The sequence below is a fragment of the Ceratotherium simum genome, chromosome 7 (assembly GCF_057802395.1).
Source record: "Ceratotherium simum simum isolate JZ-2026a chromosome 7, ASM5780239v1, whole genome shotgun sequence".
NCBI lineage: Eukaryota > Metazoa > Chordata > Mammalia > Perissodactyla > Rhinocerotidae > Ceratotherium > Ceratotherium simum.
The window spans coordinates 1,304,524-1,328,046 of record NC_141906.1 but is presented as its reverse complement, the minus strand read 5'-3'; the positions used below and the strand labels follow the sequence as shown (position 1 = coordinate 1,328,046).

The 23,523-nt window shown below is 35.0% G+C and overlaps 1 protein-coding gene and 1 pseudogene across 5 annotated transcripts in view; one reads left to right on the top strand and one right to left on the bottom strand.

Moving 5' to 3' along the window:
- The window catches only part of IMMP1L (inner mitochondrial membrane peptidase subunit 1), an 82,905-nt gene that overhangs the window by 50,124 nt on the left and 9,258 nt on the right, over positions 1-23,523 (bottom strand). For 3 of the 5 annotated variants that reach the window (XR_015552642.1, XM_087433052.1, XM_087433055.1), the window contains exons 1-2: positions 14,150-14,262; positions 1,918-2,176 (exon numbers count right to left, since the gene is read on the bottom strand). The exons of 1 other annotated variant lie outside the window; for it this stretch is intronic. Coding sequence is in view for 3 of the 4 variants with exons in the window: in XM_087433052.1 (XP_087289178.1) it covers positions 1,918-1,996 (79 nt within the window). In the remaining variant the exon portion in view is untranslated. Of the gene's footprint in view, positions 1-1,917; positions 2,177-14,149; positions 14,263-23,523 lie in introns of those variants that run through there. One more of the 5 variants, XM_087433053.1, reaches the window with a different exon arrangement.
- On the top strand, positions 10,487-12,326 carry LOC147916529 (lipid transferase CIDEB pseudogene; annotated as a pseudogene).

Here is a 23,523-nt window from a genome sequence, read left to right as displayed (position 1 = left end):
AGTTTTTAAAGATGAGCCAAATTTCTTGTAAGTTATCAATAAGATATTAAATTCAAGTAACCTATATTTAGCTGAAGAGAATGTATATCATTGAGAAGACCTTATACACTTACAGTGAATTTAATTAAGATGAGTTTATTTGGAACTTTCTAAAGGAAAATAATAAAATAATAAAAATAATCATCTCTAATCAAATGAGAATGATGCTGAGGATGGAGAGGGAAAAAATATTAACTCTCAAGAGCTATTCAGTAAATAGTTGAATAAAACACAGAAAAGTAAACAGTGACCATGTTTAACAAAAGCTTTGAGACAAATTTTGTTTTGAAAGGAAAGCTACTTTTTAAAAATAGTTCTGTAACATCATTAAATACCATAAAAAGTTACCCTGAGAAAATACACTACCTGGTAAAATAATTTGAAATTACACATAATACCAAATATTTCATAATTAAAATACAAGTAATTATGAGGATAAGAAAAAGATTTTAGTCTACTTATTTTATGGACAGATCTTTTCATTGTGATAGAATTTTATAAATAAACAGCTTTTCAAATAGCAAAAATACAAACAGAATGCTAAAAAAGTCTTTTATAAACTAACAAAATGCAGTTCAGTAGAAATATTGTTAAGCTTTCTCATTCATTCATTTGAAATGTGACAACAAACGAAGAAACGCATTTTGGAATAAAACAGTTTGGAACCAGTGAAAATAAAATCCGTTAAGAATGACAAGCTTGCTAGGTTAGTTTGACCAAAGATCTCTACATAGATTTATTATATTTTATTTAATGATTTTTCTAATAAAGACCTCAAATGGAGAATAAATGTACTATATGTAAACAGAGGCTACAAGTAAATCAATACATTGTGCATAATGGATGATTATATTTTAATTATTCTTATAATTTAAAAAATATTTTAGTCACCTATACTTAAGATTTTAAAGTTTAAAAACATTAAGATTAAGGTTTTATAATCTATTTTTTTAAATATAAAGCTACTAAATCAAAAAACACAATAAGATAAAAATCAAGTTCTATGAATAAATATTTTTAAAGTAAGTACTCCAGGATCATAACACTGACAACACTAATTATCTTTTCTAGTCTTGGCAGTTACGTTGCATACTGTTTGGGTGACTGATGGGATAATTTCACTTCATTTTCTCTCAGTTTATTCTGGACTGTGTAAGAGAAGAATACTAAAATAATTAACACCTCTAAACAAAGTACTTGATAAAGTTTTTAGTTGAAATAAAATGTTAAAAAAAACCCCTCAATTAACTTATACATAATTCTAGAGCAAATAACTAAACTCCCATCTGCTAAAGGAAAACTTTGACTAAGAATTTCTGATTAAAAAAAAATAAGTCATTCGGTATTAATATTCACTTTTTTAGGACTTTTACATATTAAGATCATACACTTTCACAAAGAGCCCTTTTCATCAGCAGTTTGAGGTCGCATTACCTTAATTATCAAAAATATAAGTGCCTCTATATTTTTATATCATTAAATGTTTTATTCCCTAAAAATATTTAATCAACAGGAATCAAAGTAGTCATAAACAGGTAAAACATACGATAAAACAAATTATTGCAACTCCTTACACCTATAGACATTTTGATTAATTTATTGATAACGGCCTTATATCCAAAAGAACATTAAAGTATTTAAATTCATATTTAATCTCAAATATAAACCTTTACCAATAACAAATACTTTATGTCACTCAACTGGAAAAAGTACAAAAGACATTATTAATCAACTTTTCTATTTGGACATTTTAATAAGTTTTAAATCATATTTATAGTTTATATATGTCACATAACTTATAACTCATAGATTATAGCAAGGCTACATATTTTAAATAATAAATAAAAGGCATATTCTTTTATTCTTTGCCTTGATCACCTGATTTTTTGTTGTTGTTGTTTATAAAATTAATCACAGTTAGCAGGATAAAAATCGCTTTGAGCTTCATGAATGACATCCAAGAGATGGGAAAGGATTAGTTCTCAGTTGCTGCCAGTTATAGCGCCAGGTGGCTTTTTCTGCAGTGAAGGTGTTACCGATAATCCCATTACACTGGTACTAAATCTTGCAGACATCAAAATTATCACCAAGGTTCCTTTTCATCCCATCCTTTCCAAATGACTGGAAGTCGCTTCACCTGAAAGAAGTCAAATCCACATGCAGCTGCTGTTTTAGCAGGCAGCAAGCTCCCTGAGAATGCCAGTCGGGAATCAATTTTGCTGTGCTGGTGGCCCCCTATTCCCTGTCCAATAATACATCTGTTAAAAAATCCTACATCTACAAATCAAGTTTAATTCTACCAGGGACCTCATGTTGGTCTTGTCTTCCAAAAAGGCAGCAGGTTCTGCTGTCTATCTCTGCTAGTATCTGGGGAATACCCTTTAAATCCCAGCCCTACTTAGAAGAATAAGCTAAGGATCACAAAACATGACCTCAAAAACCCTGATATGACTATATTCTGACCCAGAGGCATTCATTCTAGGTGAAGATTAGAACTTTGCATAATAAGATTACACAGCAAGTGAATGATATCAAGGGACTATCCATATGCAGCCGCCTGGTTTTCTATAGACAGCTTGTGCTCTGCAATATGCAGTGCAGACAGAAAAGAGCTTGGTCCTTCTAGCTGAAATAAAACAGATTCACATAAATTAGCTGGCCATTTCCAGATTCCTAAATCCCCTATTACATCTTTTATTGACAGCTCCTGTGAGGATAGCACAAATGTTATTCCTTTTTATTCTGTGCTTCTATAACAATCATGCTCTGTAATTGAAATGTACATAGATTATGTCTTGAAATTAACATCTTGTTTGCTGTAATCTTGGATTACAATTGACTGTGTACATAATAAAATTAGGAAATCCATGGATGGATTTATCATCTCCAAGAAACTAGAGGTATTGTTTAAAGAACAGATTAACATTTTGTGTCAACACTTTAAATGCAGAAATCACAGAGAAGTCAATAAAAATTTGAGTAAAAGAATACAACAGGCATCAGCCAATATCTACATAAGTTACATTACATAAAAATTAGTTAATTTCCCTAAAAATTTAGAAAACGTGAAAAATTCAGATCTCACAAACATGATTTTCTTTCTAAACCATACTTGAGCAAGAAGGTCAATTACACATAAGAAAGTCTTTGCTTTTTATAAAGTAGGTACAGTAGTATCTTTATCATTTTATACTTTAAAATACTTAAATTCAAACCAACTATAATTCAAGGTTTTATAATTCTTAACTATATGTTTTTAAAGTATTTAGTGAAGTAACTTCTCCTTATATTTGAATATATAAAGAGCATTTAAAATGTACAGAATCCTAGAGATATTCAGAAAACAATCCTTTATGTTCAGCTTTTTTCTTCCAAGAAGTTTAAAGCTATACCAGCTTTTTTCTTCCAAGAAGTTTAAAGCTAAACAAATTTATATGAAAAGAGAGATTCATATACATTCACACAAACACCTATCCAGAAAAATTCTAAGAATGAGAAGAGAAGCAGTTCTTAACTTTATAAGAAAAAGAAATATTAAGATTTGCCATGGGATTCTTATACAATTAAGCTCCTTGGTATACTTGAAATATGGCTTATTTGACAAGTTTGGAGGAACATACCACATCCATTACATTAAACATTATCCCGGTATCATCACAATATCTTTAAGCATATCCATACAATATCTGATAAGTACGCAGGAGTCAGGTGACATAATTCTGATTTTGTATATTAATCAGGCAGACATATACCAAGAGTATCAATGGTAGAGCTACAAAAAACACTGCACTGTACTTAACTTCAATTACATTGCACACGAATATGCTTTGGTTATCTTGATTAGGCTATAACTAGAATAATGAGGAATGCAAAAAATACACGTTTCTGTTATAATATTTGTATGTAATACTTTAGAGCTGCACCGTTCCACAAGGTAGCCACTAGCTACATCTGGCTATAGAGCACTTGAAATGTGACTGGTCCAAATTAAGAGGTACTGTAAGCACAAAATAGACACTGGACTTTGAAGACTTAGTACAAAATAAGCAAAATATTTTATATTAATTACATGTTAAAAAGATAATATTTTGGATATAGTGGGTTAAATAAACTACATACATGACACGCTGTATTTCTGTTGGATAGCACTGCTTTAATAGACCACACATTTTCAAGAGCATGTTCCTAAGCTAACTGAAATTGTACAACTGATAAAAAATACTAAAGCAGAGGGTTATTACGGAAGAACAAACATTCCAGTGTCAAATCTGATAGATAAGCTTAGTAAAGAAAGAACAAAATGCCATCATTTTAGCCCCTATTTCCTATTTCTAGCTTTAGGGTACTGGGGGAAAAGGAACTGGCCAAACTGCCAACTGTCATCAAGAAGAATGATGTTTATAGTTACAAAATGCTTTAGTCCAGTAACATAGGTTTTCAGAAAAATATATCTTAAACAACTTCACAGAAGACTAGTAAGGTCTGTGTGTTATCTCTCATTGAGTCCAACAGACAACAACTTCAAAAAACACGTCTGGATCTAGAAAAAACCATGATTTTTTTCTAAGGTGCTATATAATTGTTTATATTCAAATTTTAAAAGTACACTGTAAGTAATAACTATAGAGATTTGAAGCATTTAGTATATTTCAGAATTTTAGCAAAATAAAAAAGGTCAATTTTACAAATTATTAGAAAGATGTTTTCCCATCAGTCTTCATCTTATCCAACAATGTAGGCAACAACAAAACATCCATTAATAAAGAGTTTTACAGAAACAAGGAAAACTATAAATAGTTAAAATATAAAACATAAACCTAATTTAATTCAAGAAAGTTAATGACTGACTCAGTATGACCACAGACAACTCGCATTATACAATTAAAATACAAAGTCTATCTTTGTCACACAGTGGAACATTACTTCAATATAAACAATAGCATGTAAGGTATTAACTCATTTGAAAGTTGCTTTTCCATAATTATTCCTTTATAATATTTATCAAAAATATTAAGACTAAAGATGAAATATAAGTATCAACAAATAAAATGGATCAAATCCAAATGAATTCTTTATGACTTAGCCATGTCACTTTTGCCTAGCCTCTTAAAATTACGTTCTTTCCTTTTCTGGTTGCAAGTAACACACAGACATACACACATGCGCATATATATACTAAAACAAAATAACAATAAAAAACTTTCCAACCATCAATAGATGAGTGCAATGATATTCAGTCTAAGTTAATCCCCAGACATCCAAATTCATGAATAAAAATTCATCAGTTTTAAATACACTGAGCCTATTAAGCAAGAACAAAAGCATATGCACAAAAGAGCTTTTAATATATTTCAAAGCCCACAAGAGCCATGGTCTCATTAAAATTATAAATTACACAAACATGGAATGAAGATTCAAACTGCAGTGCAGCTAAGCAGATTACAGAAAACCCCGCGTTCCATATGATAACACACCATGGCCCTCCCAGATGGGGGCTTGGAACAAAAAGGCCATCACCGCAGCTAGGGAAAACCTCCTTGTGATCTCTGGTTTCTGTTCAGCAGATGACAGCCAAATAATATGTTGATTATTCTGTTTGTGCTGCTAAGCTTGTAAGATGGAATAAAAGCGATATGATGTGTTGTGAACTCAATGTTAATGTGTTGCTCCACTCATAAATAATATACTGATTTTATTTTGAACCTATCTTTTATCAGAATTTCAGTTTTTAAATGCATGAATTAAAAGCCAGGATAAAATAATATTTAATTTGATGCTTTAAACTAAAAAATGTATGATGCGAAAAGGATTTAAGTGCTTAGTTAAGAGTCAGGTACAATCATCTTTCTTTAATTTCAGCACTGTGATCACAAAATACATTTTTAAACAGGCGATTATCATTATGAAATATAAATGTAAAATTAATACAATAATCATGAGGTTAATAATATACATTATTGAAAAGATAAAAACTAAAATACCAGGGTATATAAAATCACTTTCCTGCAATAGGAATGACAGCACATAATCAGAACATATATCTAAAATATTTCTGAATAAAAAGTATCACTGAAGGCCTTACAGATGTTCTTAACTTGTACACAAACGCATGTTCACAGGAAATCCTACTTAAAATCAAAATAACTTAAGCTTACAAAAATAATTTTCAAATATAATAGCCAGCATTTTATATTGCTTTGGCGACTAAAGTTAAAACCTGATTTTTCTCTCAATTAAATATCCTAAGCTTTAAAAGAGTGAACTATACCCAAATGAGGTAACTGGGATTGTGTCTGAAAATACTTCACAAAATTTTATATTTCATGGATAAACATTTTTATGAATACCAGTATTGTTAAAAATATTGAAAATCACAACATTCATTCTCCCACCCCAGAAATTCTTCCCTGAATAATCTAGTAGACTCTCCTTAAAAACAAATAAACAAAGCAGTACATTAAAGGTGCAGGTAAGGTAAACATAGATAAACAGCATTTTCTTAAAGGGTGTATTCTGTAGAAACTACATAATTATGGTCATTAACATAAGTCCACTTCCTTTTGATTTCTAGAGATACAGATTCTTGAATCTAAAAAGCACAGCAGAACTGCCTAAGATGAAAATACAGTCCAAAGGTACAAATCTAAAAGGTAAAACAATAACACCTTTAGAGAAAAACACAGAACATCCTTGAAGTAGATAAACATTTCTAAAACAAGACATAAAAAGCACTAAACATCAATGACAAACTAGACGACTTGAAAGTCAAACTTCTGTTCATCAAAAGCACTATTAATAGATTGAAAGGCAAACCTCAGAGTGGGAGAAATATTTGCAATACCTATATTCAATGAAGGACTCATATTCTGATTACATAAAGAATTCCTACAAATCAAACAAAAAGACAGATAGTCCAACAGAAAAGTGGGCAAAAGAAGTGAACAGGCACTTCACAAAAGAGAACAACCAAATAGTCAATATAAATATGAAAAGGTGTTCAACTTCATTAATTATCAGGGAACTAGAAATCAAAACAATAAGGGTTCACTACTTTATACCCACAAGAATTTGTAAAATGAAAAAGATGGCGAAAAGAATTGAGTGGAGCAACTAGAACTCTCATATGAACGGAACTAGTACCACCATTTTAGAAAACTGTTTGGCAATACTGCTTAAAGTTGGACATGTACATGCTTATGATCCAGTAATTTTGCTCCTAGATGTATCCTCAAAAGAAACACGTAAATATACTAATCAAGAGATATGTATGGAAGTGTTTATAGTAGCATTATATGGAAACCACCCAAATGTCCATTAACAGAATGCATAAAAACTTGTTGTGATACAGTCATACAATGGAATGCAGCAATCAAAACGAACAAACTACAACTACATGCAACAACGTAGATGAATCTCAACACATAATGTCAAACAAAGGAAACCATACATAAAAAAATTATACTGTATATATAAAATACAAAAACAAGCAAAACTAACCTATGCTATTAAAAGTCAGGGTAGTATCCTTGTGCGGGGAGAGAGAGAGACTGGAAGGGAGCATGAAGCTGCCTCTCGAGTACTAATATTCTTTTTCTTTATCTGGGTGCTGGTTACACGGGTGTACTTGGCTTCTGAAAAATTCATTGAGCCATCAATATGTGCACTTTTCTGTATATACAGCTTTCTTTAAAAAGGAGTATACATGGGCTGGCCCCATGGTGTAGCAGTTAAGTGCGCGCACTCCGCTGCTGGCGGTCTGCATTCGGATCCCGGGCGCGCACCGACACACCGCTTGTCAGGCCATGCTGTGGCAGCGTCCCATATAAAGTGGAGGAAGATGGGCAGGGATGTTAACCCACGGCCGATCTTCCTTGGCAAAAAAGAGGAGGCTTGGCATGGATGTTAGCTCAGGGCTGATCTTCCTCACCAGAAAAAAAAAAAAAAAAAGGAGTATACACAAAAATACACTGATTGTGACACAAAGGTAGTCAAAATCCTCGTCATAAGAAATTTAGGAACAACTGACATATATATAATCTAAAGGTGAAAACTGAGGGTACTTATACCACTTATTTTCAACTCAATAGCTGAGATAAGTTCATGGACTCTTATAAATGAAGGAGCAACAGCCATTCACCCTATTATCTTCCCCCAGTCCCCAACCTAAAATATCGTATTTTCAGAGATATGTGGCGTTTGTGTCAGGAGTAGCTGCTGCTATTATAGCAGAGCTTCCAAAATAGTCTCCACACTGAAAATCTGCCCTCATGGGAAACTGAAGCACCACAGAAGATAAAGCAGTATAAAGAATATATGTTTGCATCTTCCCCCTGCCCTCAAATTTCATAAGCTTCTATTTGTTAATTATGAAAGCTTATTACCTAATTTAATAGGAATCTCTTGAAAACTTTCATTTTACTTTTCAGTGAAGTTAAAGAAAACATAATTTAGTCTTTAATATCAATATCATATAAATTAAATGAAACTTCATGGTATAATAATCAACTAAACTATATATCTCATTATCTCCCACTTAAATATTATCTCATTTCTAGACCAGAATCAACACATGATTTACAACACTGTTTTTCTCATACTGAAAAGATACTTTAAGAAATAAGCTAAAAAGAGATAATCAAAAGACTATAGAGTTCATTTCTCATTTGTATAACAAATATTTATTCAGTGCTTCCTATTTGCAGGTTTTGGGGATTAAGGAGTAAAATTGGCTAATTTTGTGGTAAATGTGGTAGCCTTGCCCTTTTCTCTCTCATTTGATTTACAAATAAAACAAACTTATTTTTAACTAATAACACATTCACATATTCAAAACTTAAAAACAATCTAAAAGATAGACAGTAAAAATCCCGTCTACTCCATTTTCCTCACCCAACCCCCCACAGAATTTAGATTTTGTATACCCTTCCAGATTTTCTTTATGCAAATAGAAGTAAACATGAATATATATTTTTATTCCCCCTTTACACAAAAAGTAGTTTACTATACGTTGTTTTGAACTCTGCTATTTTCAAATAATGTATGTTAGAAACTTTCCAAAACTGCCTGTATAGAACAGCCTTTCTTTTTTTATAGCTGTAGAGTATTTCATGAAGTATGGTATACCATACTTCATTTAACCAGTACCCTACTGATAGACATTAGGGGTGTTTCCAATCTTTGCTACTACAAAAAAAGCTACAATGAAAACTCCTATCCATATGTTATTTCACAAGTACACAAGTATATCTGTAATATAGTCCCAGAATTGGTACTGAGACAAATGTGTAAATGCATTGGTCTTTTTCTGGAAACTGCCAATTTGTCTTCTATGAGGGTTGTGTCATTTCACACTTCCACTACACATGCATCTCAGATGTATCTTAGAAAAAGCGATCTTTGGGCCTCTACGATATTTTGTTCATAAGGCAATTCTAAAAGATGTTCTCATTGCAAAAAACTACATGAAACTATTTTTCCCCAAACGCACATGCAAAATTTGTTGACTTAGTAAGTTTAACAACAAACAGATCTTCAAATTTAAAAAAACCTCACTGACATAGGAAATCATCACACTGATGCCTAATGTGCTGGGATAGCAACTATCTTCCCAGTATCTCCTGTCATCTAAAAGCAAATACGCCCCCCCACACCAGTTGTTTTTTAAATTCACGTTCAACAGTTTATAATTGGGTAAGGAGTCAAATGCATTTCACTTTCACATGAATGTTTTCCTGAAGCACTTAAATGTTTTCATGAAACCAAATCTGTTACTTCTATATTTTCCTTTAAAAAGCTATCATATCAATGGTGGTTTAATCTTTATGACTTCCACTTTCAACAGGCAGTGTTACCTAATACATTGTTTTTATTTCAATGCCCATCCCATCAAATATTTTATAATTAGAAAACAACCCCTTAAGTCCACTGGACTTCCTATCTGAAGGAATCCTTAAGTAAATCCAGTTTTAATGTCACTGTAACTGTTTTGTAAGAAAACATGCACATGGTAATTTTTAGTCCCCAAATAAGGATACATCAGTATATACAATCTATGTTTCACTTCCATTGTGCAGAAATCAGTTGCGAGATTTCTGAATTTTGTCCCCTGAAACAAAGTGGCTAGCTACTATAGTTGCTGATCCCAAAGTAAATTTTAAAAAGCTGCCACACACTTTATGCCCTTAGTCAGCAGATGGGGTAGAATCATACTTAAGCTCTCATTTAAGCAATCTATGTTAGGCAAATGCTGATTTTAATACTAGAGTTAATATAATACACTGACAGCAAAAGACAAGGATTACCTAACAAAAGTAAAACAAAACAAAACAAACAAAAAAACACATCACAAGTAGCACCCAGAACATAAAAGCTTATCAATCTGGACAATTTAGGAGAACAGTACTACACAGCATAATGGTCTCTGAGAAAATCACATAAATTCTGTGAAATGACTGATGTGCAGAACAACAACTGTGAACCATCAAAAAAAACCAAACCGTAAATGATACTGTTTCTTCTGTTTAAGAAAACAGAAGGGTAAATTTTATATTTTAGAAGCATTTTAGAAAATATTCATATAAAACAAATTTTGGCACATGAAGGGATAAGGTTCAATTATCCACAAAATTAACAGACAAGGAATATACCATTTGTTAATAATAGCCCAATGAATGAGGAATTACTCACAGTAAAATTCTCACTCAAAGTTAGAACATATTATGGCTGCCTTTTGGAAGATGAACTGTGATAAAGGGCAACAAAATTTGGGGGGCTTTAAACATGCAGTTTCCTGTGCGAAGCCAGTTCTTGGTTAATAGTCAAAAGAATATCTGATAATTTCTGAAAGCTAGTCAGGCAAATTTTCCATTTAAATGGCTGGACACACTCATGAAACTGTCCTGATTCCACTTTTCACTTTGCTTTCTTGAAGTTGTGACTGCCAAGCAGACAGGCTGGTATAGTTTCTAGCGCCGACTCGATAAATGACCTTGCTCAAGTGACTCAATCTCGAGCCTTCCGCAGTCTCGCCATCAGTAAGGTGAGGAGGTCATAGAAAACGTGACCTGATGGTAAGCAGTATGAGCGTGCTAATAAAGTAAAACAAAGAGTTACTAGATGAGGCCCTACATCGATACCTATACTACAGGTACACTATTTTTAAACTATCACAAACTATATGCCACTTTACCATACATTTAAGGTCCACAGTAAAAGACATTATAATCACTTCAGAATCTTTTCCAATATTTAATATGTGTTACTCTCAGGATGTAACAAATTTAAATTAATTTACAATACCACTATAATCAATTATCTTTGACGTGAAAATATATCACTTTTCCCACCTGACACATAAAAAACAACACATGAAATGTAAAAACACTTTCATGGCAATGTCGTTTATAGAAACCCAACACCAGAAACAACCCAAACATCCACCAACAATAGATCGAATGAATTCTGTCATATTCACTCCAAAGGAATATGTAATAAAACTACACGCAACTACGTAGATGATATCCAAAACATGATGCTGAGTAAAGGGAGAAGAATACCTATGATTCCAGACAAAGGTGCTCACCAGCCAGCCCACCCACGACCCATGCCTGGCAGGCCAGAGGGCACCCCACAGCTGGACCAGCATCCTGAGGAGCAGCTGAGCAGCATCCCAAATAGAAGCAGGAAAGCGGCACAGTGTCCAGGCTCAAGTCAGTATCCACTATGAGCACCGATGTGGATGGAGGGTCTGGTCCTCAGTTCCACCACCACAGCCACCTTTCCGTGTCTGTGATCACAGCTGCCACCCACCAGGAGCTGCTAGACGAGGCACTGGAGACACTGTTGCTGAGTGGAGTGCCAACATCGGTGCTAAAGAAGGATGGGACCTGCGTGAAGAGCGAGGACTCCTGCCAGGTGTTGAAGATGACACGTGCCTGAGTGTGCTCAAGTTCAGGAAGAGCTGGAGCTCCAGCAGGAATGGGTGCTGTCACATGGCCTCAAGAACGTCATCCTCATCAACTTCAACCTATATAAGCAAAACCCCCAAGACCGCTTTGGCAGCCTGAACATCACAGCCACATTCTATGAGCTCTACTCCAGGAGTCGTGACTTTCAAGGACTTGGCCCAAAGAAAGTACTCAGGGAGTACCTCCAGATGGAGCTCCATGCTACTGCAAGCCCTGGGCCACATGTTGCTGGGAATTTCCTCCACCTTTTGCCATACAGTGGAGGGGGCTACGCAATGGCAGTGGCAGCAGAAGTGGCAGGGTTGCCTTCCTCCCTACTGAGAAGGCGCTCTGAGCTTCTTGCCCTAGTCTAACTCTAAGAGAGACACTGTGAGAACTGTGACAGCATCAGGTTTGGGGACCTGCAGGCAGTGCAGACTAGATAACTCACCTGATTTCCCCCATGCTGTGCCTTCCACCCCTGGCCTATACCCTTTCCTGAAGAATGCTGTCCCTTCCTAGCCATCGTTCTAGCGTCCCACTTACGCTGAAAGGCCACAAGCCTGTCCCCTGGCATCTTGATCCCACCCTGATTGCTGCTACATCTAAATTCCTTACAACTCCTCCTGTCCCTAAGCTCCCCAACGCACTGAAGACAGGCCTCTCTAACTTTACCCGAGATGGCGGTATCTTTGTAGCCTTCCCCTCAAAATAACAAAAACATTTCCAATAAAAATATAAAAGTATTTATCAAAAAAAGAGAATGCGTATGATTCCATAAAGATTAAAAAGAGGCAAAAAGTAAATATATTGCTGAGGAATACATATAAAAGTGACAAAATTATATAGAGAATTATATAAATAATTACCATAAAGATCAGGACATTGGTTACCGCTAAAGAAAAGGAAGATTATATTAAGGGTTTCTGGGATGCCAGTAATGATCTATGGTTACACGGATGTTCACTTTATACTTATTCATTTACTATAGATTTATGTTTCTATATGATGCTATATTTTACAATAAAAAAGTTTGAAATGATGTATTTTCTGAAATAATATATTCTTATAGAGAAAGAAGAGAGGGTTCTTTTTTGCTAAAAATCTTATTCTCTTGGTCTACATTTCTAATTTTTATTGAACTATTTTAATAATAAAGAAATAAGTTACTATGCCTAATTCTCCAATTCCTAATTAACAGTAGATTTCACTGCCTTTCCCAATGGCTACAAAATAGTACGGCGCTGTTAAAGAGTATAAAATCAGGTAACCTGTTATCTTTGCTTAGTTCAGTGTTGTTTGCCACTTTTTCTTTACCTTCAAAAGACCTACATTACATTATTATCCCGGTAATAATTTTATGCAGGCTGCACTCCAAAAAATACAGTATTTTAGCTTGAAAGTAGGAAGAAAAACACTTTTAACTTTTGCACATTTTACAACAATTTTGGGAGCACCTGTGTATGCAGACAGTGTAAGGGTTCATGACAGGACAGATACGGAACTTGAGGTCCAACCCAATGTCACTCTGTGTACCAGAAAACAAGATAGCTGAATTACAGGATAGACATAGAAAACAAGTTACACTTAAAGTCCACTGTATAAAATGTATAAAATGTAACATTGGGTGACTCATTCAAAATAGATCCAACAATGTCTAATTTAAGTTATACTGGAGCTGTTTTAAATATTACCTTTGGAAAAACAAAAGTACAGGGAATTTAAATTATTACAAAAGAGAGAATAATAAACTGAAAAATTACAAACATATATACACACACACAATTCAGGAAATCATAAAAGGTCTATCACCTACAAGCATCTTTCACTGTATGTCTGCTGTAACTTTTAGATGCCACTAAAAGGAAGCCGACAATGAAATTCAGAAGCAAGACTACAAGCACTTTCACCATGCTCCTGATATCAACCCAGTGGCAATGGTATCACCCATTATGATAAGAGAGTTGCTTCTGTTGTATACTGTTGGTTTTTTGTGAATGCAACCCAGGATTCCCCTCCTCAGCGAGTCCAGTCAATCAGTTGTTTGCCCATCTATTAAGTGCCAACTTAAAAAAATTACACTGTGTCCAGCAGGGAGCAGCATTACAACATTCATAAGACTTAACTCCAACATGAAACCAACAGAAGAAAAAAAACCCACTTACCATAGGTCTGTTCTACAATATATTCAATTTTTAGGGTAGTTGCAGGGCTTCCAGAAAAAAACATCTGAAGTATGTCTCAACGCATATATGGGTGATCCATGGTTTCAGGATTCCTAAAGCAGGAAATCAAAGCTACATTAGGTGAAGGCTTCTCTCAGCCATGTTTAGTTGAATTAGTACATAATGTGACTTAATATCTCTCAGTTGTTAAGATGCATCTTCCTCCTAGTGGGTCAATGGGATTCTGAATTCAGATACTGACGACGCTTCAGATAAAACAATGAAAAAAACCCCAGAACATTAAAGTCCTCTATCCACCAGGGATTTGAAGAAGAAGAAAGTAAGTGGGTGACATAATATATCAATCCACCTAGAGAGAACTATGGGCAAGGACTTAAAAGGAGTTGATAGGTCAACCATACACAGTTCTGACATATCAAATTCTTCTAAACAACTGGCAGGTAATAGAGAGGATGTAACATTCATTTCTACATGTCAGCATGAGTATCTGAGGATAATTTTAAGAATGAAAAGGCAGGGGCCGGCCCCGTGGCTTAGCGGTTAAGTGCGCGCGCTCCGTTTCTGGCGGCCCGGGTTCGGATCCCAGGCGCGCACCGACGCACCGCTTCTCCAGCCATGCTGAGGCCGCATCCCACATACAGCAACTAGAAGGCTGTGCAACTATGACATACAACTATCTACTGGGGCTTTGGGGGAAAAAAATAAATAAAAAAAAAAATTTAAGAATGAAAAGGCAGCAGAGAGGTAGTTTGTAATGCTGGTGTGTTCAGACTGATTAGTCTAATATTTACTGAATACAAGGAAGGACATGATATTGTAGAAAAACTCTGGGACCAAGTATAATATGACAAAGGAAAAACATATTATGTTTGATGCTGTCTTGGATGTCAAAATCTACCTCATATTCAACCATAATAATTCCACGCCAGTTCTGATGAGTGAGAAAAAAATGTTTTATCTCCACTTTTATTTGAAATGTTAAAAAGTTTGCTTTATATGCGTTTACATGGAACATTACACTGAAAACCAAATTTTTGCCAGTAAAAGAAGATAACATGAATATTCACCTTGAAATTATCTAATGACATATAATTTATACAATATACAATATCAATATATTGACATACAAATAGTATAATATTCATGTGAAATTTAATGAATAATATGTAAACTGGTTCCTACTAGGTTTTTCTGGTAAAATGACATGAGAAGCTTGAGGCACCGGTATAACATCAATCCTACACCGACTCTCTAATAATCATCGTAATTGGCTGAAGCTGAGAGGAACCCTGGGCCGTCAACATTAAGGTACCCGAGAAATTCTCTCACCTCTGCTCTCCTACAGCCTTCCTCTCATCCTCTCTCTTGCCTTTGCTTTTGTACATTTCACTTCTCTGATACTTCCTAATTTCTGCCATCTTCCCTCTCTTTCCTAATGCATTTCTGTTTCAACCCCAATTTTTGTTTTATTCAATCTCCTCTCTTTATGACTTTACCATCTTTTTCCCTTTTAACTTAGGCCTCAAAAGTGAGTGTTTTTTCTGTAACAACAGTCTGCTTAAACATACTCTTGCACCCATTTACAGGCACTGTGCTTGATCTAAACAATCTCACCTGATTGGAAGACTCAACTAAATATATTTAAATTATATTGCTGCTACTTGTAAAAATATTTTTTTCTCTGAGTTAAATATTTGAAGAACTCACTAAACATTTTGGAGTCAATCTTGAAACATCCATAAATCTCAAGGAAATCTAATCTCACACACTCACTGCAATCAATTTGAGACGACACTATTCTAATAAAGAGGTGATTTAGGGTCTTACTACATTGGTGTGAATAAATACTAAGTAACAAACTTTTTACGTCAATAAATTTTAGTGCTGTTTATTCATGTTTGTGTGCAAGCACATATGTACAATATCCTCATTAAAAAGCAAAAACACATTAACCCCCTACTTCTAATATGTATTATATTAAAGTCTGAAAAGAAAAGTGATTTCTCTATTCAGCACTCTCTAATATGAACATTAACATTAATGGTATTAGCATTTTGTGCAATAATCTCATAATAAAATATACACAAACTTTGAGATTTTTAAAAATTACAAATAGATTATATAATACATTTATAATATAATTACCTAAAAAGAGACTAGTAGGTTGAGTATGTTTCCCTTCTCCCTCCAAATCCCTCCCTCCAGGTCCGCCTGGAACCTCAGAATGTGACCTTATTGGGATGGAGGGCTTTGTAGATATAATTAAGGTAAAGATCAATATGAGATCCTACTAGATTAAGGTGGGCCCTAAATCCAATGAGAATGTCCTCACAGGAGACAGAAAAGGACACAGAGAGACAGGGAGAAACAGACAATGTGGAAACAAAGGCAGAGACTGGGAGTTATGCTGCCAGAGCTCAGGAACAACAGGAGCCACCAGAAGCTGGAAGAGGTAAGGAAGGATTCTCCCCTAGAGCCTTTGGAACAAGCATGATCCTGCTGACACCTTGATTTTGGACTTCTGGCTTCCAAAACTGTGACCAAGTAAATTTCTGTTGTTTTAAGCCACCAAGTTTGTGATAAATTGTTATGGAAGTCTTAGGAAATTAATACAGATTCTGGTACCAGGAAATGGGGTGTTGTTGTAACAGATACCTAAAAATAAAAAAAGACTGAAGAGACTGCTGGTAGAAATAGAGATGTTAAGGAGATCCTGGTGAAGTCTCAGAAGGACGTGAACAGGATGGCAGAGAAAACTATCATCTTGGAGAACACATATATCACCAGGAAAAAAATGCTGTAGAAATATGAACATTAACAGGGCTTCCGGTGAAGTCTCAAGAAAGAAATGAGTTACATGTTATTGGATACTGGAGGGAGGACAATCCTCGCTATAAAGTAGCAGAAAACTTGGCTGAAATGTGTTCTACCGTTGGGTGACAAGTAGAACTAGCAAGCAATGAACTTCAATATTTGGCTGAGGAGATTTCCAAGCAAAGTGTTGAAGGCATGTACTGGTTTCTCCTTGTTGCTTATAGTAAAATGTGAGAGAAAAAAAGATAAATTGAGGAAGGAACTGTTAAGCAAAAAGAAATCAGCACCAGATGATTTGAAAAATTCTCAGCCTATCTAGATTGCAAAAGACGCTAACATCACAAATCATTAGGGAAGTACAAATCAAAACCACAATGAGATATTACTTCAAACTCATTAGGATGGCTATTATCCAAAAAACAGAAAACAATAAAAGTTGCTGAGGATGTGGAGAAACTGGAACCCCTGTGCACTGCTGACAGGAATGAAAAATGGTTTAGCACTGTGGAAAACACTCTGGCAGTTCCTCACAAAGTTAAACGTAGAATTACCATATGACCCAGCAACACCTCTCCTAGCTATATACCTAAAGAAACTGAAAGCAGAGACTCTAATACTTCTACGCCAGTGTCCACTGAAGCATTATTCACAATAGGCAAAAGATGGAAACAATCCAAGTGTCTATCAACAGATGTATGGATAAACAAAATGTGCTATATACGTACAATGGAATACTAGCCATGAAAAGAAATGAAGTTCTGATACATGATACAAAATGGATGAACTTTGAAAAACATTATGCTAAGTAAGAAACATATGCAAATGCTAACAAAGAACAAATATTATGATTCCACTTATATGAGGTACCAGGATAGGCAAATTCATAGACAGGACATAGAATAGAGGTTACCAGAGGCTGAGGTGACAGGAATGGGCCTTATTGCTCAATGGGTAAAGAGTTTCTCTTTGGGATGATGAAAAAGTTCTAGAAATAGATAGTGGCAATGTTTACACGATATCATAAATACACCTAATATCACTGAATTATACACTTAAAAATGATTAAAATGGTAAATTTTATGTTATGTGTACTTTATCACAAAAAGATTTTTTTTTTTTTACCAAAAAAGGGTCCAAGACCTTGAGCCAGCTGAGAGGGTTGACATAACTACTTCAATTAGAGAATCAAGACTGGGCTACTGATAAGCTCTTTTTTTTTTTTTTTTAATTTTTTGTTTATTGCAGTAACATTGGTTTATAACATTGTAAAAATTTCAGGTGTACATCATTGTACTTCTATTTCTGCGTGGACTACATCATGTTCACCACCAAAATACTAATTACAACCCATCACCACACACATGTACGGAATTATCCCTTTCACCCTCCTCCCTCCCCCCTTCCCCTCTGGTAACCACCAATCCAATCTCTGTCCCTATGTGTTTGTTTATTGTTGTTATTATCTACTACTTAATGAAGGAAATCATACGGTATTTGACCTTCTCCCTCTGAGTTATTTCACTTTGCATTATACCCTCAATGTCCATCCATGTTGTCACAAATGGCTGGATTTAAGTGCTTTCTTATGGCTGAGTAGTATTCCATTGTGTATATATACCACAGCTTCTTTATCCATTCGTCCCTTGATGGGCACTTAGGTTGCTTCCAAGTCTTGGCTATTGTGAATAACGCTGCAATGAACACAGGGGTGCATGTACCTTTGCAAATTGGTGTTTTCAAGTTCTTTGGATAAATACCCAACAGTGGAGTAGCTGGATCATATGGTAGTTCTATCGTTGATTTTTTGAGGAATCTCCATACTGTTTTCCACAGTGGCTGCACCAGTTTGCACTCCCACCAGCAGTGTATGAGAGTTCCCTTCTCTCCACATCCTCTCCAACACATGTTGTTTCCTGTCTTCTTAATTATAGCCATTCTGACGGGCGTGAGGTGATATCTCATTGTAGTTTTGATTTGCATTTCCCTGATAGTTAGTGATTTTGAACAACTTTTCATGTGTCTATTGGCCATCTGTATATCTTCTTTGGAGAAATGTCTGTTCAGGTCTTTTGCCCATTTTTTAATTGGGTTGGTAGTTTTTTTGTTGAGATGCATGAGTTCTTTATATATTTTGGAGATTAAGCCCTTATCAGATGTATGGTTTGCAAATATCTTCTCCCAATTGTTAGGTTGTCTTTTCGTTTTGTTGATGGTTTCCTTTGCTGTGCAGAAGCTTTTTAGTTTGATGTAGTCCCATTTGTTTATTTTTTCTATTGTTTCTCTTGCCCGGTCAGATGTGGTGTTTGAAAAGATGCTGCTAAGACCAATGTCGAAGAGCGTACTGCCTATGTTTTCTTCTAGAACTTTCACAGTTTCAGGTCTTACGTTCAAGTCTTTAATCCATTTGGAGTTAATTTTTGTGTATGGTGTAAGGTAAGGATCTACTTTCATTTTTTTGCATATGGCTATCCAGTTTTCCCAAAACCATTTGTTGAAGAGACTTTCTTTTCCCCATTGTATGTTCTTGGCTCCTTTGTCAAAGATTAGCTGTCCATAGATGTGTGGGTTTATTTCTGGGCTTTCGATTCTATTCCATTGATCTGTGTGTCTGTTTTTGTGCCAGTACCATGCTGTTTTGGTTACTATAGCTTTGTAGTATATTTTGAAATCAGGGAGTGTGATACCTCCAGCTTTGTTCTTTTTTCTCAGGATTCCTTTAGCTATTCGGGGTCTTTTGTTGTTCCATATAAATTTTAGGATTCTTTGTTCTATTTCTGTGAAAAATGTTGTTGGAACTTTGATAGGGATTGCATTGAATCTATAGATGGCTTTAGGAAGTATGGACATCTTAACTATGTTAATTCTTCCAATCCAAGAGCACGGAATATCTTTCCATTTCTTTGTGTCTTCTTCAATTTCTTTCAGAAATGTTTTATAGTTTTCAGTGTACAGATCTTTCACCTCTTTGGTTAAGTTTATTCCTAGGTATTTTATTCTTTTTGTTGCCATTGTAAATGGGATGGTATTCTTTTTTTTTACCAAAAAAGGGTCCAAGACCTTGAGCCAGCTGAGAGGGTTGACATAACTACTTCAATTAGAGAATCAAGACTGGGCTACTGATAAGCTCTTAAGTGAACATATTCCAATGCTCAGTGAGGGAAAATGACCATCACATATAACAGTAATTCATCAACTCCACTCAGTTCATTTAGCACATGTTAATAGAAAAAGGAAACATGATTTGATTTTTCAAAAAAATTTAACCTTAGAATACCAAACAGACTACAAAATCATTTTCAAATCTTTGATTCTGAGGAATGACAAAATTATGATACAAAATGGCCTCTTTTTTTTAACCTTTCATTTTGGGGAATGACAAAATACAAAAAGTAAAAACATGACATTAAAATTCTAAAGATTTTTTTTTTTTTGGTGAGGAAGATTGGCCCAGAGCTAACATCTGTGCCAGTCTTTCTCCATTTTGTATGTGATGCTGCCACGGCATGGCTTGAGGAGCGGTGAGTAGGTCTGCACCTGGGATCCGAATCTGCAAACCCCAGGCCACCAAAGTGGAGTGCGCAAACTTAACCACCATGCCACCGGGCTGGCCCTTCTAAAGATTTTTAAAAGCAAATATTTGTTTCAGTGCTAGACAATCCTGATAAAAAGTACCTCTTTAATCTGAATTTAAATTGAAATTTCCATGCTTTGCAGAAACTAAGGGGTCTAATTTCTCTTTCACAAGATTAGAACAGGTCTTATGAAAGTCAGAACCATTCACCTCTAGGTTAAATATATCCCTCTTACTACACCAGTTGTTTCATATCACGTTTTTTCACCATCCTAGTCATCCTGCAAGGGTGTTTTCAGATGAGATTAACATTTGGATCATCAGACTGAGTAAAGCAGACTGCCTTGCCTTCCCTAAGGTGGGTGGGCCTCATCCAATCTGTTAAAGGCCTGAGTCAAAGAAAAGGCTGACCCTCAGGCCAGTAAAAGGGAGTGAAAAGCATGAACATACTGGAGGGTTTTGAGGAACTTCTAGAAACTAGAACATATGAAATCATACCGATAGGTAGAATAGGGTTTCGCACAGGGTTTGGTAAACTACAGTTCACAGGGCAAACCTTTCAGGCTACCACCTGTTTCTGAACAGCCTGCACACTAAGACTGGTGTTTATACTTCTAAACAGCTGAAAGAAAAAAAAGAATATTTTGTAACATGTAAAAATTATATGAAATTCAAATTTCAGTGTTCATAAATAAAGCATTATTAAAACACAGCCACGCTCATTTGTTAATGTATTGTCTATGGCTGCTTTTCAATGGCAGAGTTGAGTAGTTGTAGAAGAGTCTGAATAGCCTGCAAAACCTAAAATATTTACTATCTGGTCCAAAAAAGTATGCTGACCCCTGGCCAACCACACACACACAGGAGAATGTTTCAGGGAAGATGGGACTTTTCTTCCTGGGGCTCCAAAGAGGTTGTGGGCTGAATCCACAGTTATGGAGGATAATCTACTAAAAAAAAGTATAATCCGCCTGAGAGGAATTTTGGCTCCAAATTCCTCCAAATGGTGGTTGGAAACCAAGGATAGGACCCTCCTTATTTGGTTATTAGAGAAGGGCCAGCCTGTCTATTTGCATTCTGCTTATCCACTCTGAGAAAAGCACATCAATAAATAAGTCGTACCTACCTACTAGGAACTTACCATCAGGATTCTTTCCACTTAGGGTAAAGATTTGTTAGGGGAACAAAAGACAAGAAAACCCACTCCTGTTATCTTATCTATATTACTCAGCTGGTCATATAGCAACACGAATGGACAACCAAGGATCACCAACATTTAAGGAAACCACAACAATGAAAAGAAAGCCCATGATGAAAAACAGAACAAGCAACTCTGGAGAAATCAGAGGTAATTCAGGAAGAAAAAAAAAAGGAAAAGAATTCTACTTAAATCTTCAGAGATATGGATAAAATATTGCGCCTATAAACAACAGGCATATGAAAGAGTAGAAAGAACAAAGAGAAGAGTTAAAGAAATTTAGAACAGAATGCCTGTCCAACACCACCTCCTTCACATATGCAAAAAGTAGAAAAGTTGAAACAGAAGTTGAAGAAATATAGAGTAACAACCCAAGGAGGCTAATAATCTCTCTAAAAAAACTGCAGGAAAAGAGACTCCTCTCTCCCCTCCAAAAAACAGGGAGGAAAATAATGGAAAGGACCCAGGGACTATACAGCAGAAAAAGAAAACTATAAAAATCCCTAGACACATCTCTGTTCTAGAGCAGAGGTTGTCAAACTAGAGCCCATGTGCCAAATCCAGCCAATTCCATTTTAGCAAGCAAGGTTTTCCTAGGACACAGCCATGCTCATTTTGTTTACAGGTTGCGTATGGCTGCTTCTGTGCCGCAACAGCAGACCTAAGGAGTTGCAACAGGGACCACCATATGGTCCACAAAGCCTAGAATATCTACTATCTGGTATCTTACAGAAGAAGTCTGCCAAATCTTGACCTAAAGCCATGCTGTCCAATACGGTAGCAACTACCAAAATGTAGTATTTAAATTTAAAAAATTAAAATAAAATTAAAAGTTTAGTTCCTCAGTCATACCGGCCACATTGCAAGTGTCCAACAGCCATATGTGTTTAATGGCTATTGAACTGGACCGTGTAGATATAGTACATTTCCATCAACACAGGAAGTTCTACTGGACAGGGCTTACCTGGAAATTACCATAATAGATTACTAGAACTATATTTTAATTATTGCTTTAAAAAGTGCTATAGTGAAAAACAAAAAATACCTAAGAGAAGCAGGAAGAAAGATTAAATTCAGAAAAAGACAGAAATTAGTAACATTAGAAAAGGAAATAATGCATAAATCTAAGATATCATTCTTTGAAAATACTACTAAAATAGATTTTTTAAAAAATCCTTTGAAGTAATTCAGAGAAAAGATACAAAATGAGAGAAAATCCAAAGATAAAGCATTACAAATGAGAAACTAAATATCATGATAGATATGGAAGAGATTATAAAAGAATTCAATGTAGAGAATGCAATTAATTAACGATATCAAATTTGAAAACACTCTTTATGAAGAAACTATAATTCAAAGAAAGATAGAATAATTATATAGAAGAAGAGCCATGAATAAAAAGTAAAAAGTTCTGTTATAGATGGCTCCAATTTAGTTCTGAGTTAACGATGAAAATGTTTGCTAGGATTTTTAATTTTCATCTTATCCTGCAAGAAACTTCATATCCAGTATATGAAGTATAAGCATACTTCACATCCAGACTCTTAAACTGGGAAACAGCAGTCAAAATAATGTTATTTCCCTCTGCTAACACTACTCATTGAGCCAAGAGTTATGTATTTCTCCAGAGAGGAGCTTCACTAGCCTGTGTGACCCTTCATGCAAAATCAGTAGATGTGATATAAGAAGCTTTACATGGAATGGCTTTAAATATCTTTCCCTGGTCCCCTAATTATTCATACTGAGGAGAAATTGATCACATCTCATCAG